Source organism: Capra hircus, chromosome 7 (genome assembly GCF_001704415.2).
Source record: "Capra hircus breed San Clemente chromosome 7, ASM170441v1, whole genome shotgun sequence".
Classification (NCBI taxonomy): Eukaryota; Metazoa; Chordata; class Mammalia; order Artiodactyla; family Bovidae; genus Capra; species Capra hircus.
In genome coordinates this window covers 16,431,846-16,451,334 of record NC_030814.1, presented here as the reverse complement: position 1 = coordinate 16,451,334, position 19,489 = coordinate 16,431,846, and the positions used below count along the sequence as shown (strand labels likewise).

The following is a 19,489-nucleotide window of genomic DNA, read 5'->3' as shown; positions in this document are numbered from 1 at the left end:
ATATATCACTCAAATAAAGGGGTGGATTTATGAAAATCAGCTCACAATCCTTTCATATGGAAAACACCACTGTTTTTTGGCATCCTATGCAGAAGAGAGGTGAATTCATAGAGTTATTTAAGCACTCACTTTAGCAAACGTTAGTAAACTTCAGTCAACTTTAGCAAACCAGATCTGAAAATGTGTTAGAACCAAGGTGTCAATTCCAGACAATCAAACACCGCATAACAACAGATGCCACTCCTGAGATCTGAGTTGTCTTCCACCATGACACCTTCTACTTGATATCTGTTTTGGTAAGCTGGTTAACCAGGTACGCTACTGGTTTTCCACAAACATCTTCTCTATTTAAAAAATGACCACAAAGGGAGATTAGTGTATAGGATATCGACAAAGCGGCTAAAAAAATATAGGTTGACTTCAAGCAGAGGCATTGAAGTACCAGACTTCACTAAGGGTTTCCATTTATGAACATTTCTTGGGAGACACTTGCTGCTAGGATGGATCTTTATGGTGGCTTTAATAATAAAGCAGCAACAAGCAAGGGGAAAATGGCCATAAATGGATGGCAGCTCAGTGTTTATCAGCAGAGGAATGATGATTCAGAGCTGGCGTGCTGAGTTAAAATACAAGCTCTCTACAGCTCCACAACTGACCTTAACAATCAATCATATCATTTATTGCCAGGAGTGTATGCTCATGTTATTCAACATTAGAAACAAGCACATATGTGTTTTTGCAGAAAGGAGATTTTTGTTAATGCTTGAGGATGTTGCTAATGACTAAATGATATCCAAAAGAAACATTTTACATAAAAGCGCTATCAATTTTAAAATGTTTGAAATAGCAGAAGGGAGAAAGAATGTACTTGGAGAAAGAAGGTACATGTGTGTGCTTCTGTATGCATGTCTATTTTCCTTCTAGCATTGATTGAATATTAGGGAAAAAATCATTCAGGAAGTTCACTAATCACTGTGAATTTTATTTTGGACATTTCCAGTGCTTGCTTCCAGCACACACATTCTTACACTGGGATATAAGTGTACATCTCTAGTGGAATCAAAGGTCAAGGGCATAAATTAAGATATACTGTTTTTCTCCTTCCTTCAAAAAATTTCAGTGCTTTACTAGAACAGAAGTCAGACAGAGTCAGTGTAGGTCAAAAATCGGGCTTTATACGCCGAACAATGTGGTCAAAACGAATGCTCATTCTCACCCCTCCTCCCAATCTCTCACCCCAAGACTTTTTAGGTTTTAGATGAAGAAATGCCCAAAGATGACGCTATAAACCATCATCAGTAGTCTCCGCGACATAGAAAGCTGTCCTCCTGACTCCAGGCACTGCTGCAGCAGGGCAAAGTCATTCTGGTTTCTCTCTCTACTTGTCCCCTCTCCCCAGGGGACAACCAATTCAAGCTGTCCCAGAAACCAGCTGTTATTTACTGTGGTCACCATCCGCAAGCCAACCAGCAATTGACACACGAGCCTCTCTGCACAGACTTTTCAGACCAAGGAACCGTAGGGCTGTTTCCAAGTCTAGACCAGGGGCAGTGAGCATTGGGATTATTTAAATGCCCTCCAGAGCCCTGTGTACACATGTGTTCATTTGCTGAGCAATTCTTGGAAAATTACAGATGACGATATCCATGTTTAACACACACAGGCTGCTATTTTTTCACTTCTCTCTTCCCCCAAAGTATAGCCTGATTTGTAATACTCGAGATAGGACAAATTTTTGCCCTTCAAAAACAGTTGTCACTGCTGTTATCTTCGTGAGAGCTATCAAGTTCCAGACAAGCTGAATTATTATTATTATTATTATTTTTTGTTCCTGGCAGAAAAATATTTGACCCAGCTCTGGACAAAAGCGAAGACGATTTATAGCCCTCTCTGCCTCTTTGCAACACGCAGTGGCATTGTTAGGATGATAAACAGCACTGTCCAATTTTCTGGACTCAAAACACTTCAACTCCTTTTTTAACTGTCTGTGAAAACAGCGTCATGTCTAAATTTCCCCGTCCCCAGGTACCCGAGTGCTGGGAAAGATAATTACCTTGTCATCTTTGTCATCATCTTCTTCCTCGTCCTCCAACATGTCCTCCACTACCTGCAGACAGAAACAGAAGTCGTTTTCCTGCTTTTTAAGAGAGACCATTTTGTTCTGTCATTTTGAACCTTTTGGAAATGAAAACTTTATTAACATTTGAAACAGAGGCACTGAGAGGGAATCTTTGATCTAGAGGCAGGGATTAGGAAAATGCTATGCATTTAATTGATGAACGCCAGGGACCTGAGTCCCCAGTCAGGGGAACCCTATTTGTGTGAAATGTTCTGTGACGACTTAAAGAATCGGAACTATGCATAAGGTAAACCAACACTAATTTGAAGGATGCTTTAAATCAGGAGATTTCTTTTCTTTTTTTTTTCCACCTACTCCACTGTCTATATTAATTAGGCACTTTAAATTTGGAGCTAGATAACTAAGCAGACTACAGCTCTGCTATTTCTAATTTACTTGTCACCAAACCCTAAGATAAAAAATTGTCAGTTCATTGATTCACGCTAGTGATCTATGGCATAAAACTAACAATATCTTTCATGGCTCCAATTTGAATTCTGATGTATAAATGTCAACTCTTGACTATCTCTGAATTACCTGTTCCTTTTGTGGACTACTTGAAACTCTAATGTTTATTCTCTGCGACTTTACATGTGGATTATGTTATGAGAATGGACATTACTATTGAAAGAAAATAAGAAATTCATTCAATAACCAAGCGTGTATAATATGTATATATCGCCCATAAGGACAGACATGCATACATATATTTTTTTAATGGTTCCTGGTTTATCTTCTTCAGCAGAATGAAACAGTCATTTCGGATTTGCTAAATAATTTCCCCTTGCCTGGATCAATATATAACTGCAGGTATTACAAATGAGACTTCACCTCATTTCAGGTGTTTTATTATGTTTTTATATACACACACTTCATGGAAACCAAAAATTTTACAACTTTGAAGGGAGTTATTGTTCAGCTATGTGCCAACTTATGATTGTATTTATGCCATTTAATATAACTGTTAATTCTTGTGGTGCTTTTATGTTTTTATCCAGTATCTTTATCTCTGAATAAATTCAATAAAATCATGGTCATCAAATATTCTTAAACCTTTCTCCAAAGCTCATAACTTTAGAAGACAGAGGTAGCTAACTCTTCTTTCACATGGCTTTATGATAGACACAGGAATATGCTATGAATGAAAATTTCAATAATGAAGAATATTAAACAGAGAGTTACATAGACTGAAGTAACATATCAAGACCCTCAGGTAGTCCAATAATTTTTCTCAAATATTTTAAAAGCATCCACTCATTTAAAATAAGAGCCCAAACACAAACTTCTAGTTCTCATGAACTAAAATATAATGAAAAGCATTTGACAAACTGAGAAATTGTTCCTAATTTACTATCATACTTTAAATTTTCTATTAAATGGCCTTTCATTTGGACACTCAGCATTTCAAAAGAACCAGAGTAACACAATATGCTGTTTCTAGTATCGGGGAAGAGTTTACACTTATTTTGGGAACATCTAAAGCAATTCAACCTCAGCAAGAATGAAGGACTCTTGACATTCTAACTATACTCAGTCACTCCATAAGCATTTATTACAAATGCCCTTGTCCAAGGCATATGGTACTAGTGATTGTGGAAATACAAAGATGGATAACACAGATACTTCATTTCAGCCCTCAAGAGGCTTATAATCCAATAGAATTTAAATGGGGGATATGAGATAGCCTTTCATGTTTCCCTTTAATTTCCTGAAAATTTGAAGCATGAATATTGTACACACATAGGCAACAACAGTGACAGTGGGTAACTGAGGTGCTGTATCCCAGGCTATTCCAAACTGGGTCCTTTGTGAGGGAGGTTGATACAGGAAAAGCAGTCACAGGATTTCAGTACATTATGTTGCATCAAAAGAATCCACCAAACACCAAGTAGCTAAACTAGAATTCAAACTCAGGTTGTGGGATAGCAGAGCCAGCTCTTAAACTCTGCCCAGTTCAAAAACCAAAAAAATTTAAAAAAAAAAAAAAAAGGGTGGGGATGAAAAGGAAAACAAGAGGACTGATCTAACCCTTACATGACCTTTTTAATGATTATAATTTTGTAACTCTAATAAAATGATGTTTCAAATGTTAGGTTTATATTAAGTAATTTTTAAAGGTTGGTCATTACCTATATTTTAAAAAACTATGTATATTGAGGTATATAATATGATTATTTGATGAATATCAGATTAAGTAATTTTCCCCTAAAATTACCCATATAGTCATATATGAAATATGAAATTAATATACTTTTATTCTTGTACATAAAAAAAATCAAACAATATTTTAGATAGTTATTGTTAAGACTGTATTATATGTCTCTCCTCTTCAGTAACGATCATATCACACTACGGATGCAAGCAAGGTAAAATGGTGTCAGATTGGGCCTGCTGCTGCTGCTGCTAAGTTGCTTCAGTCATGTCCGACTCTGTGCGACCCCACAGACGGCAGCCCACAAGGCTCCCCCATCCCTGGGATTCTCCAGGCAAGAACACTGGAGTGGGTTGCCATTTCCTTCTCCAATGCATGAAAGTGAAAAGTGAAAGGGAAGTTGCTCAGTCATGTCCGACTCTTCGCAACCCCAGGGACTGCAGCCCACCAGACTCCTCCATCCATAGGATTTTCCAGGCAAGAGTACTGGAGTGGGGTGCCATTGCCTTCTCCACTGATTGGGCCTAGCAGTTTGTAATAAGTGTTCAAGAAATATTTGTTGATAGACTAAACAGAGAAATACATAATCTATGCTTCATATCTTTGAACAACTGGTAGAAGGCCTGTCATTAATTTCATAGAACGCAACCAGCTCACCTGCAAAGACATCGAATCAATGATGCAGATTAATAAAAGCAAATATTAAAGTGTATTCAAAGATTTGCCAGGCAAGAAAAAGCATGGATATCTAACTATTATTTCAAGATTTGGAGTTCTCCAATATCTTCAAGTTAATTTTCCAAAATTAAAAATATTATTGAACCAGGAAACAAACCAAGAACTTAATTTACACATTTCACAAGTCAGCTGCAGACCTTATGTTCAAGAACACCTCAAAAGAGGTCTACAGAATCAGACCCTTCATTTGCAAAACCCAAACAGTTCCCACCCTGCACAAGCGGGTAATTGGCTACGCACAATTGCTCCACAAATGTGCAGCCAGAACCACCCAACACAACCATTTGCTTTTACATTTGGCAGCAAAGTGCTGTGTTCAAGAGAGGCCGTTGTGTTGCGTTGCAGCCCCCAAGTGACGGCTTTTCCCCTCCTCCAGTGATATTTTAATGTTACAACATAAACATCTACAAGTGAGGATGTATAATACAGATGGTTCCTAGGGATGCCTTTTAAGTGGCTTCAGAATGTATACCACTATTACATTTTGCTCAGATGATGCTTACTTAAGGTGCCTTGGAAAATGAAGATGATCATAGTACCTACCCCACGGCATTGATTAGGTATCCAGTGAGATAATGTATTAATATTTAAAGTGCTCAGCACAATACCTGTACCAAAGTACTTAAAAAATGTGTATGACTAATAAAAATAGAAAAGACATCCAGTTAGTAATACTTTAACATTAATTTTTGGAAATTAAATGATGCATTTATTTTCCTGGACAAAAATATTCAAGGTTCTAATTGACACATATAATTCTGATTCATATTTCACTGACACTAAGAAATGCATAAAGGGGAACAGGTAGAGCTGTGGATAAAGATTCCCGATTAAAATGATTATGGTTTCACAACTCACTTTCAGGCTTTAACAGTCCAACGAAACGGATAACTTTGACGGCAAGTATCTCAGAAGCTAGACTGTGCTCTAAGACAAGAGCCTTGGCCAAATGTAATGAATACAGAAACTGCAAACTGAGCTTTTAAAAACAAACCGCATATATCACTGAAGTGCATTTAATGATTGCACAAAACTGCAAAGTTTCCCAGAGAACTCAAGTAACACCTACTATTTAGAAAGAGAGGGCTGGAGTTTAACACTTAACTAAGGAAAACAAATAAAATAAAGAAGTTCCGGTCTAAAATTCCAGTTCTCTGCAAATAAAACCAAGTAAGGACTACATAGTTTTGTTTTCATGTATACAAAGTCCAGTTGCCCAAAGAGTTGTCAGCAATAATTTAATAGCAACACATCTGTAGGATTTCCCTGAGAAAAAAAAAGAAGAGTGACAAAAAATGCATGTGTTAGAAAAGATACATTTTTTGCAAAGTTGGGGGTTTTTCCTCTTTTCTTGAGGGAGGCTACCTCAGATTGGCTCTAGAATTCTTTTTTCCAAATTATACTTTCTGATACCTTGCTTGAAAGCAAGTAGTATTAATCAAACAAAGGAAGGGCACTAGGGAAATCAGAAAGATGTAATGCAAGCAGTTAAAAGTGACATGACCTTCTGTAATGTCGCTCGTCACAGACTTATATGCCACACAGTGGAGGAAGGTCTTGAAAGAAACTGATTCTTGGTACTATTCCTTGAACGTAATACTAATAAAGATGACATTTTAAAAAACACATGTAGACAGGCCCAAATGCAGCATTCTAGCTACCTGACAGCCAAAGGATAAGCAGATCACACTATTTTTAAAAGCATAATATTTCTTCTTTCATAGTCCATATTTGCTGAACATTTGTCATTAACATATAACACATAATATGTGGCTGTTTATTGTAAAAAAGCCATTTTCAAAATGGAGCAACACTGTATCTGTGGAACCTATATATTTTATACAGCTGTACAGATGCTCTATTAATATTATGACTTTTAATGATAATTTGACACAACTAAATGCTTTATAATTTGCAAGGAAATAAAATTTTATTTGGCTGAAGATGTTAAAAATGATGCTGGTAATCTGAATAAAGGTGGGATAACTATATTTAGAATTATTCCACTAGACAAAGACATATAAGTGTGGGGGGACCAGCAAGAAAAAAAAAAAAGATAACGAAACAGTGGAAGGATGAGGGAAAGTAGATTCAGGTAAACTGCATTATTAAAATCATCACAAGACAGTGGATCCTAAGCACTGCTTTTTAATATTAATTCAGGTTGCATGGTATAAAGCTAAAATGATTTTAAAAAGAAGGCGATAAAATTTCCACCAGTAATTCTTAAAACACGTTGTACTATAATTTTGTCTAGGCTGAAGTCTGCCACTGATTTATATCTCTTTAAACAACAACAACGAATCTTGGTTATATTACCTTTGTAAGATAAGTATTGAGTACCACAGAGTCAAAAACCCTGGAACGTCAAAGCTGACACAAACCAGTTTCTTTTGTATGTTTACTTTTCCCCTCAGAAATAATCCTTGAATTAAATGGATGTTTTGCTATGTTCAGAATGAAGAGTTGCACAATTCAAATTGCCTTACTCTAAACGGTCTATAAAAAAGCAACGCATTTAAATTAAAGAAGAAATCACTGCTGTCCAGATGTGCAACTGCGATGTTAAAAAATTAAAGAAACTGTCACAAAAGAAAGACGTTTCCTATTTAATTTCATAGTCATAGAACATCCAAATGTGTACAGATGCTTATATTTGGGTACATTACAAACTAAATGCTTATTTCCACCCTAGAGATACGGAGGAATTTGGGTAGGGCAGTTTGCTTCAACGTGGTCTAGAGTTCATTTACATCATTTCACGGGTACATAAACCAAGCAGAACATGCATTTGTGTGCCAATGGATGTATTACATGTGCAAATATCACATGAAATTATTGAAAGTCTATGAATTGAGAAGATGCATATAACCGCTCAGATTATTTCAGATCACTTAAAAGCACCGGAGGTTGGGCTGAAGACATTCTTGGTCAATAAGATCATTACAGGTGCGTTTGCACTCCCATTTTCACCACAAGACACCTGTACCTCTCAAGATTTCTGACAAGGAACTTTTGCAAAATGAATGGCGCAATTAAACTGTACGTATAATTTACTCCGCATCTGAAGGAATAATACAACCCATAAACAGGTCTGGAATATACTGTTTCATCCAGCCTATCTCAAAAGCAACTGCATGTGTGATGGCTGCTTAGTTTGATTCACGCTATTAAGGATTTGACCTTGGAGTATTTCAGCTACAGTAGTCATCAAGATAACTGAATCACTAGATGTAATAATAATTAGTGTGATAGGCTTGCCAGTGAAGCTGAATATATTGCAATACAAAAGAAGGCAGACTAAAAAGAAAAGCATTATTACTTACTGCTAAAAGACTTCCTGATTTTTACAGAGACACTCAAATACAATTATTTCTTCTTGCAGAATGCATTTCCCTGGCTCATTCTGGGAAGTGCCATGCTGTAATTTAGTCTGATTCTTAATAGGAAATGTGGCTTTAATGTGGCTATCAGATGACTTTTGATGCATGCCACTGATTACATATAGCCTGTATTCTGCATCATCAACAACAGCATTCTTATTTGCAGTATAATATGCTTTGCTGTAGGGTGCAAGGACAGTAAATTTACTTTACTGGCCAAGAGTATGTAATCTTTTAGTTTTTAAGTGTCAGCTTAATATGCAGAAAAACCCTTCCATTCAGAAATGCTAAATACAGTATAAATTCTATAATCAGTAAAAGCATCTTAAATGAATTTCTTTTCATATTTCCTTCTTGGTATTCTTAAATGTTCATTCTTATGCTTACACAAAGCACTGTGAACAGATTTCTAGTGTTTATTTGAACTATGTCTCCATCTAAAGGCTTCACAATGTAATGTATTTTTGCTTGCAGGGAAAATTCTAATCTCAGCATCTTTAGGATATTGCATATTAATTTGATTGAGTAGGGAAAAATAGGTCAACTATTAACCTGCAATGTGCTTTTTAAAAATTAATGCTTTCCTGAAGCAAAATTTTTCAGGTTAAAAATTATACCAAAAATAAAATACAAAACTGAATTGTTTAACCTGTTTTTTTCAAATGAAATGAAAAACTAGCTAGTCTTATTACTAATCTATTTTATGAAAATTTAACATTTTCAAAGCAAAACATTTTTGTTTATTAATAATAGATGGATTGCAAATCAAAAAGAAAATTATGTGCTTTAGCTTCTCTCTATAAAACCAAATTTCCATTCCAGAAACACAGATTTGTAACCAAAAAAGGCACAATAGTACATTTTTCAGATTTTAGAAACAACCTTAGGAATTTTTAAATACACCTAATAAAGAGACCACATAATCTATTTAAAACATTTTCTGCAAAGCAGAAGGATGGAACTGCTATGATGTCCAATCTTTTCAGGTACATGCGGGAGCATTAGAGATGCAATAGGCAAGAAGTTCTTTACAGGAAAGTGTATAGTTTAGCAGATATAAGGGGAATGCTACACTTTGGGAGGATTAGGTTCCTTTAAAGAAAAGAACTTGAAAACAAAACAAAAAATTTATCTTGGCGATTAATATGAGCAAACTTTTGAACCACACTGCTCTGTTAGGTTTGATTAACAAAAAATTCACTGCTACTGCCTATTTTAAGCACTATAATTGGGAGTAGTAGAGGAGGCGAGGAGAAAAGGTGGACATTTGAAGAGAAAAATATTCTGATGCTAATTTGATTTTTCTTTTTCTGTTTTTTCCCCCCTTTGTGCCTAGAATATTTTGAGGCCTGAGGACATTACGTCAGAAAGTCTAACTTTTAAAATGGAGCATATTTTGAATGTCAGAAAAATCCGTCAGAAAACTTCAGCGTTTTCCTTGTATCTCTTTTCTACAAATAATAGTGATAAAATATTTTTTATCTTTTTGTAAAGAGTAATCAGTTCACAAAAGACAGCCCATGTGGGTTTAGACCTGCATTGGAACTGGAAAGAATGTCTGTGGTGAATTGTAGCACAAAAGCCTGAATGAAAAGAATGTTCGCGAAACCTTACACAAAACCTCCGTAACCATTTTATCATGAGCTTCCCACAATATAACACAAGAGCTCTATATTCTAGGAAAACCTTGCCTGGTCCACTTATCATTTTGGCTTTATGTAGTGTACTGTGAGATTGCTAAATTAGTGCATAATGTATTTATAATATTTATAGTACCAACATTTAGTTAAATAACCTTTATGTAAGATTTATGTTGATTTTTTTTATTTCTCATTTAATGGCAAATTATGAAGAGCATGTTTCATAAAGATAATTCTCCATTTAAATTCATCAGTCCATTAAATATTAAAATTGTGTTTCTGATGCAATCGAGAACAAATTTGTCCAGCTTCAGTGATTATTTGCACTCATAAAAATTAGGCTTGATTAATAAAATTTAAATGCTTGATTAAGTTGACATTTTCATGTTCTGTTCTGATTTATTAAAATTAGTCCCTGTGCCTAGGCCTGGTATGCTAGTGGGCTTACCTTTCTCCTTCTCTTAGTTGACATCCAGAGTGAGGCTGTTAGGAAAGAATATTTTGCTTTTGGACTCAGTGATGGTTTCAGGGAAATGCCCCGTTCTTTGCTCACAGTGCAGCTGGCCTTTGTCTTTATGCACTGTGTGTGGTGGAGATTTGGATTACAATAATCAAAGGTAATGTTCTTTTCAAAAATCTATGGATATGATCTGTAAAATGGCATGCATTTTTGGTATTTATAAAATTGGTATTTTGGGTATATATAAAATTCCGTTTTTAAGAAACTTTTGTCTACAGGAGATCATTTATATTTCCTCATTAGCTTTTTTTGTTGATAAAAATACAGTTTTTATTTTTGTGGGCCTTGCATACATAGCAGGGGGATTATAAACAAATCTTTCTGTGGCAATGTCACTGTCTTTGTCCACAAGTTCAGAATCAGGAAGGACTAACGGCCATGGGAAACCGTTCTCGTCAATAGGCCTTACTAGGGAACTCTTTAAGAAATGTGGTTACCTCCACTATATTTATGTTCAGTCGCTCAGTCGTGTCCAGCTCTTTGCAACCCCATGAACTGTAGCCCGCCAGGCTCCTCTGTCCCTGGGATTTTCCAGGCAAAGATACTGGAGTGGGTTGCCATTTCCGTCTCCAGGGGATCTGCCAGACGTAGAGACTGAATCTACATCTCCTACATTGCCGAGTGGGTTCTTTAACATTGAGCCACCCAGGAAGCCCTCCTTTAGGTTACTCGCTTCTATACCCGCACCAGCTTGCGCTATTTTAAATATAGTCAGGTGTCTAATTATCATTTATTGAGCACTCACTGTATACTTCACACAGTGGACTGTCTCTTTAATCCTCACAAGATCTCAACAAAGGTAAGTATTATTCCCATTTCACTGGAGAGGAAACTGAGACGTAGGGAAATGAATAAATTCATACAGCTAACAGACGGAAGGTCTGAAATGTAATACCCTCTCTTCATAATTTCTAAGTTTGGACCCTTAACCTCTACCAGCTATAAAGGGGCAGTGGCAACATTCTATTTTAAGATGTTTCTGCTGTTGCCCATGGGAGTGTAACCTATCTGGAAACTATGTTTAGGTGAACTGTCTTTCATTTAACCATGTTGCCAGAATATCATTATTTTAAAAAATAAGTGAATATGGTATTTTCTTTTTCTTGTATGATGAAATAAATTCAATAACAAAATGACAGAAAATGCCCTTGAAGGTGTATTTTGGTTTGGTTACCTACAGGTGTTATTCCAATTCTATGAACATAAAGGTTTTAAAATTACATGCTCTTAATAAGCTTATCTCATGCAATACTAAAAAATAATGAATACAAAACTCTCAGGGTTATTGGGCTCCTAATAATTGTTCTGCCTTATAAACATTTTCCACAAGCAGATAAAAAGACATGTCATTGGTTTCTACTTTTAGTTTGATAATTTAACAAACTTGTCATTTCTTGTCACCTTTCTGAACTAGGGACAATTATTCTCTGCAAATATCACATGAAACCTTCTGCCAACACCACCCCACCCCACAGGGCATGATACAAACAGTCATGGGGTTATGAGTCAGCCAGAAGGTGCTTCTGTGAATCCTATATCTTATCTCCCTCACCATACTGTGTCAAGGAGTTTTGGCTACCTACAAAGATGAGTGTATAGAATCATTTAGAAAGAACCCACAGGATATCACAAGAAATAGATGGGAAAAACATATCCATCCTGAGAAGTGACACCCAAACTGTGGATTTTCTTTCTTGTCCTCTCCTAAGTCCCATTCTTCAATTACAGAAATGACAAAATTGCAGGGGCAAACCTTTGGGAAAGGGAACAGAAATAATAAAACCATTTGGTTGACAAAGGGGTGGATGCTTGGGCTGGACACTTTGAAAAACCATTTAGATGGTAATTCTTTGGATCCATAGGAGACTTTGGGGTGACTTTAGGAAGTTGATTTTCTAATGAGTTCCTGGGAATCCAGGAATCAACTGAGCTTCAAATAACAGAAATCCAGCCATTTATAAGGGTGAGATCTTCAGGTTTTCTTTGGGGTCACTGAGACAATTCATTTGGTGGAAAAAGAGCTGGGTTTTAGGGCAGAAATCCTTGATAGGAATGAAGAGTAGTATCTTTTTATCTTGTTACATTCTTATATGCATCTCTGGGGAGTCCGAGCAAGGTGGGAGTGATTCAAGAAATGAGGGGGGCTACAGTATGAGAGTTGACTGCCAGTGTCCTCCAAGGCAGCTACTGCTAACTTTAAATTCTAAGCATCTCTCTTGAGTCCTAACAGAACTAAAACAAAAGAAGTCTGCCTTCCAGAGAGGAGACTCTTTAGTAAATTGATTTTTAAGAATAGAACTGTTTTCCTTTACACCTCTTGCCATGTGAACTGACATGTCACAGTCAGGTAGCCCTCACCTTCTACCATTCTAGAGTTTCACCTTTCCACTTTGAAGGTGAGCTGCAGTTTGAGAATAGAGTAAAAAAGACGGACGATACACTGAATAATTAAAAGCAAACATGGAGCTACTGAGTAAAAGGGACAGACTAAAGGTCCGTCTAGTCAAGGCTATGGTTTTTCCAGTGGTCATGTATGGCTGTGAGAGTTGGACTGTGAAGTAGGCTGAGCGCCAAAGAATTGATGCTTTTGAACGGTGTTGTTGGAGAAGACTCTTGAGAGTCCCTTGGACTGCAAGGAAATCCAACCAGTCCATTCTGAAGGAGATCAGTCCTGGGATTTCTTTGGAAGGAATGATGCTAAAGCTGAAACTCCAGTACTTTGGCCCCCTCATGAGAAGAGTTGACTCATTGGAAAAGACTCTGATGCTGGGAGGGATTGAGGGCAGGAGGAGAAGGAGACAACAGAGGATGAGATGGCTGGATGGCATCACCGACTTGATGGACGTGAGTCTGAGTGAACTCCGGGAGATGGTGATAGACAGGGAGGCCTGGTGTGCTGTGATTCATGGGGTCGCAAAGAGTCAGACATGACTGAGCAACTGAACTGAACTGAAAGGTGGAATGTGAAGAAAGCTGAGAGCTGAAGAATTGATGCTTTTGAACTGTGGTGTTGGAGAAGACTCTTGAGAGTCCCTTGGACTGCAAGGAGATCCAACCAGTCCATTCTAAAGGAGATCAGCCCTGGGTGTTCCTTGGAAGGAATGATGCTAAAGCTGAAACTCCAGTACTTTGGCCACCTCACGCGAAGAGTTGACTCACTGGAAAAGACGCTGATGCTCCAAGGGAATGGGGGCAGGAGGAAAAGGGGACGACAGAGGATGAGATGGCTGGATGGCGTCACTGACTCAATGGATGTGAGTCTGAGTGAACTCTGGGAGTTGGTAATGGACAGGGAGGCCTGGCGTGCTGCGATTCATGGGGTCGCAAAGAGTTGGACACGACTGAGTGACTGAACTGAACTGAACTGAAAGGTGGAATAAGAGCTGTGGCCACAAATGTGCAGCCCTTTTCTTTATCTATGCAGGACATACACACAGATCTGGGATAATCTACATGTCTCTTGGCTGCACGCATCTGCATTTCATATACAGACCTCCATTACTGCAACGGTCATAGCCACGGATTCCACTTAGTTGTTTGTTTCCCTCACTAGACCACAAAATGCGCAAGGACTGGGTCTTTTTCTTCGTCCCTCTCTCTCCCTTTCTTTTATTTTTATTGAAGTATAATTGATTTCCTAGGACTGGCTCTTAATCACCTTTGAACAACCTGCTAGCACAGTGTCTGCAAAAGTTCAGTGCATTTTTGTTGAGTGAAAATTATGAAAATTAGACAAGTTTTGATGTGGAAAAAAGGCTGAACTAAAATACATAGTATTCATTCACTAAATCTTTTTTGAGCAGCTACTGTGCTGCTGTGACTTGCTCTGTGCTGGGATTAGATGCACAAATGGAAGATACCATTAGAACAATCTGGAGCAGGTGAAGAAGACCCCTAGTGAGGTTTTATTATTATTATTATTATTATTATTATAGAGTGAGAGGAAAACAGGAAATCAGAGTGTTTGGTGGTAGGAATGGGTTGATGGAGGCAGGGGTGTGCAAGAATGGGTAGGAAGGCAGAGATGGCTCTCGGGGGGAAATGATGAATATAATTGGTGGTTATCCAGGCACATACATATAAAAATATTAAAAGCTTAGTGAGTGGCACGTTAGTATTAACTCCCCCAAATATTCAAAATATGTATACTCTGACCCAGAAATTCTCCTTCGAGGACTTTTCCAAAGGACATTACCAAGGACCTGCTCAGAGATCTGTTTAGGATTTTTGTTCACAGCATTCTTTGAGATGGCAGAAACACTGGAAATAAACATTTCCAAAATGAGTGCCTAATTGAGAAAAAAATAAAGTATTCATATGGCAAAAACTATTTAGTTATTAAAAATCCTGTTATTTTCCAGCAATTTGAGGGAATCTCAAAGTAGGTGTGCTAACAGTGTCTTTAATGTGATCCAATTTTTGTAAAAAACAAAATATATATGACAAGCAAGAAATACATCTTATATTCATAAACCTATTGTTAAAGAAAAGAGTAGAAGCTATAGAGAGAGTATGTCAACTATTTGGGAAAGTATTGATACAAATATACTCAGGTTCCGGATACTGCTGTTGTGGGCCACAGCCACCCAGCCACACTGGGTCGTTCTCTCTCAAGACCATGGACCCCATTTCCATCCTTCCATGCTCCCCTCCCCACATGGCCGAAGAGCCCTCCTTGAACCTGCTCCTCCGCTGTGCTCTGGGGCCTGGACCTAAACATACCTAGGCTGCCATCGGCTCATCAGCACCAACAGGGTCCCCTCTAAGCTCATGGAGGAGCTGGAGAGCAGCCCTGGAGTGAGTCGATCCCCAGAGAACCAGGCCCTTGCGAGGGAGTGCTCCCATCTCTCTGCAGGCCTTCTGAGCTCAACTCCTTCAATGTCTGGCTCCCGAAGGAAGGACTTCAAAGGTTCCAGCCACCTGTCCTGGCATGGTGCCCCAGGTCACGCCAGGTTGGCCCACTGCACATCGGCTCTGGTGCCCACGGGGCTCCCAGGCACAGCGGGAGCACCCCCACTAAGTCTGAGTGAACATGCCTCCCTGGGCCATGACGTCTGTCCCACCCACAAACACTCACTGCCTGTGCAGAAGCCAGTGCCTTACCTTAGGCCCCTATACAAAGAGAGACGCATCCTTCCTTCCTTCTTCAACTTCTGTTGTGTTATCTGGACCAAGCCCTTGCCCTCCCCAGGCCTGAGGAATGGGTGTGTTGCAGGAGAGACTGAGAACACAATTGGGTTCCCAGCCTGCTGTGCTGTGTGAGTGTTTGCCCATGGTACAGACGCTCTGAACCTCGTTCTCCTGCTCTCCCAAGTGATGAATGGTTCCTTTTTACATGAGAGATGAGAAAAGAGCATTCCCCACTTGTGCCCGCTACGTCTATCTTTTTGCTCATGAAGCACTCTATTCTCAAACACACACACACACACACACACACACACACACACACACACACACACACACACACAAATGATCCTGATGGAATATAGGGAAGATAAAACTGCAGCTATGGTTTGGGTGCTACTCTGGTGTTGCCGGGGATGACAGAAGATGAGATGGTTGGATGGCATCAACGACATGATGGACATGAGTCTGAGTGGACTCTGGGAGTTGGTGATGGACAGGGAGGCCTGGCATGCTGCAGTCCATGGGGTCACAAAAAGTCAGACACAACTGAGCGACTGAACTGAACTGGTGGCTCAGAAGTAAAGAATCTGCCTGCAATGCAGGAGACACTGATTTGACCGCTGGGTCAGGAAGATGCCCCTGCAGGAGGAAATGGCAATTCACTCCAGTATTCTTGCCTGGAAAATTCCACGGACAGAAGAGACTGGCAGACTGTAGTCCATGGTGTTGTGAAAGAGTCGGACACAACTTAGCAACTAAACCACCACAACAAATGGTTTGGGTGGGGTGTACACGTGAGGAATCTTTCTTTGACAGCCTTGAAGATATTATGGAAAGATAAAAGTAGCAGAGGGAGAAAAATCAGCATTTTGTTTTAGAATTATCACCTTCCTACAAGTCTTGAGGTAAGAAAACAAGCTGTGATTTTGGGGAAAGTTGCCAGAAAAATACAAGTCATCCAGTGAAATTGGAATTTCAGATAAATAATGAATATTATTTTTGTATAAATATCTCCTGTTGTTTATCTGCAATCCCGATTTAACTGGGCATCTGTATTTTTATTGGCTCAATCTGGCAACCCTAAATTGGGAACAATTTCAGAGGCCTTCAGAGGTTGGAGTTTTGAGGAAACTTTGCAAAGTAAAAGGGCGTGGTCATCTACTGGGAGGGAGGAGATACAGAGTGGGGGGAGCATTTGAGAAGAGTAGAAAAAATGTGCAGATCCTGCTGGAGGTGTGTCCAGAGCCTGTGAGGTGATGGTCATCAGGGTACAGGGCACCAGTCTGGACAGTGAGTGATCATCTGGCATATCTAAGTGGTTGTGCTTAGGGGTCATAAGCGATGACATTTTTTACTGACACGCGATTGGTGGTTGGTTTCTTTCTGCTTGTGATTGTGCTGGAAAACTAGAGGTCTGGTACTTTGCACAGTCCTCCTCATGTTTTTGCAAGCTGGTGACCTTCTTAAAAATTTGAGAAAATTGTTGAACTAAGTAGGAAAAAGAAAAGAGTGATCATCTATTTTTAGATGTGTTTACAGGCTGCATGACTCAGTGCTGCTTCTGTTAAGAGCAAGTACACGGTCTTTTTGGTACTGAGATGCAAACGCAGGAGGCTCTGATCCACGCTACTTTCTGTCAATGATAAAGTCCTCATTTAAGTACCAAGGGTCTGACCACACACCCCGGTGCTTTTTCTATGGAGTGCGTTCCTCTCAGCTCAGCTCTGGCCAGTCTGTTTAGATCCTGTTCGGAATATTTCACATATTCAATGGTCTGCTTCTTCAAATATTCCACCCTGGACTCCTTTGGAGCTGAGAGTACTGGCTGAGAAAATAATAAATGAGTTTGATTTATAGGAAGTCAGGTTAAACAGTCAGACGTCTCTTTGGTGGTTTGTATCTGGTGGATGATTCCCAGTTGTCCAATCAACAGCACTTATGGTAGCAAAGAAAATGCTCTCCTTACAAGCTTTATTTCTAGACATCAATGTTCTGGGCCTAATTGGAATAGACCCAACAACAACAAATATATTCAGTGCTCTTCTAAAGAGGAAAAGGAGCGTGGAGGGCTTTGCCATGTGGTGGAACTAACAAAACATTTCAGTATTTACTGAAGTATTTTAGTAGATGGGCTGGGGCTCAACTTGTATCACAGTGAGACCATCAGTTAGAGAATGATTTCATTGATCTAGCCTACTCTTCAGTCTTTTAAAGTCTCCATTGATTAGGCAACTGAGGTTGTTCTGTGGGAGGCCTATCTTGACAGTCAAAGTGAATGCTCTCTTAGAATGTAATTAAAACATACTGCTTGAAGAATGTTTGAATGTCACAGACATTCAGAGACTTTCTTCACGAATGTGAAGGATTATTATCTCTGATTTACTCTCCCCATACTCATCTGGGTGGAGGAAGGTACTCCTCCAGGTCATGAAGTTTTTTTTTTTTTTAAACAAATGAGGTCACCTGGAGTCAAATATGTGACCAGTACCCATTGTTGAGAGGTCACCAGGTACCTCACAGGAAGGAATTTGGGGATGCCTAGGAGTCTCTGTAAGGCTCCAGACACTTTGAAAGTGATGGCTTGGTTAAAGGCATGCCCGAATGTGCACCACAGAGATAACCTGAGTTTTCAGGACAGGGCAGAGCTGGGCTCAAGTCCCATTTACTCTATGGAGATCCTCTTTGAGTTTGAATTTCCCCATTCATAAAATGAAGATACAATCATTTAGAATCATCTACTTGACATTGTTATTATAAAGAATTCAAAGAGACTAGGCTTCTAAAAGGTTTAACAGGATATTTGATAAATCCAAAAGGCTGAATAGGTACCTGCTTCTCTCCTGAATGAGAGGTGAGGAGGAGATGGGGGTGGAGGGGGGAAAATGAGGGTTTTTAAACAATCTGTCTGCTCAAAGGTAGAGTTCCTCCTACTGACTGTTCTGAAATGCAACGGAGAAATGTGCTTAAAAGGTACTCAGGAAGACCTAGAATAGACCAAACAATAGCTCTAAGAAGAAATTTAATGGACTGGAGGTAAGGAGTGCAAACTTCAGAAAGACTGGCAGATCCGAATTCCCTCTCTGGCACTTTCGGGTTAACCATGTGCCTTTGGAACTGTTTAATCTCTCTACCCTGTTTCCCTGTATGTAAGGTAGTAATAATAATATTTGTCTCTGCGTGAGTATAACAGAGCTCTGGTTTGCTTGGCCAACCCATTTCTTATATCTTGAGACTTGATTTCCTCTCTCTCAAGGAAGGGTTCTTGTAGCCATGCTTGAAAGAAACTGCTTAACACAGTGCCCAGGGTGTGATGAAGAATTGGTAATTTTTAAATCCAAAGTAAAGACCACTTCTTGGCATGTACTTCTACAAAATCACAGTTTATAGTAACTGTAATGTGGACAGTTGGTACCAGCCTAATGGGCAGTGCAGGGGCGATTTCCCCCTGGTTCTGGAGTGATGGCTCAAACCAAGAGAAGTATGATAGCCCTATCTTTATATCCCATTCATGCCAGAGACATCTCTGAATGAAGTTTATATTAAACAGTTTCCTCTGGAAAAGTCTAGCAATTCTTATGCTAGAAAGTTTAATGTCATGGTCTGAGTATAGATAGATTTAGATCCAGAATTGCTTATTTTTAATAAGTCTGACTGAGAGACAATGGAGGCAAAATACCATTGCTAACCATAGCTCTTTCTCGAGTGCAACTCTTAAGTCTATATCATTGGAATGGCTGTTTCTTTATCCTTTCCTCAACGAGTTCTGCTCATTAAATGCCACAAAACTTACTTGGCAAGGATTAGATCTCA

General features: G+C 38.9%; 1 protein-coding gene across 8 annotated transcripts in view; it reads right to left on the bottom strand.

Moving 5' to 3' along the window:
• The window catches only part of MCTP1 (multiple C2 and transmembrane domain containing 1), a 557,812-nt gene that overhangs the window by 76,382 nt on the left and 461,941 nt on the right, over window positions 1-19,489 (bottom strand). For all 8 annotated transcript variants that reach the window (XM_018050030.1, XM_018050036.1, XM_018050032.1 and 5 more), the window contains one exon: window positions 2,054-2,107. In XM_018050030.1, coding sequence (XP_017905519.1) covers window positions 2,054-2,107 — 54 coding nt within the window. The remainder of the gene's footprint in view (window positions 1-2,053; window positions 2,108-19,489) is intronic.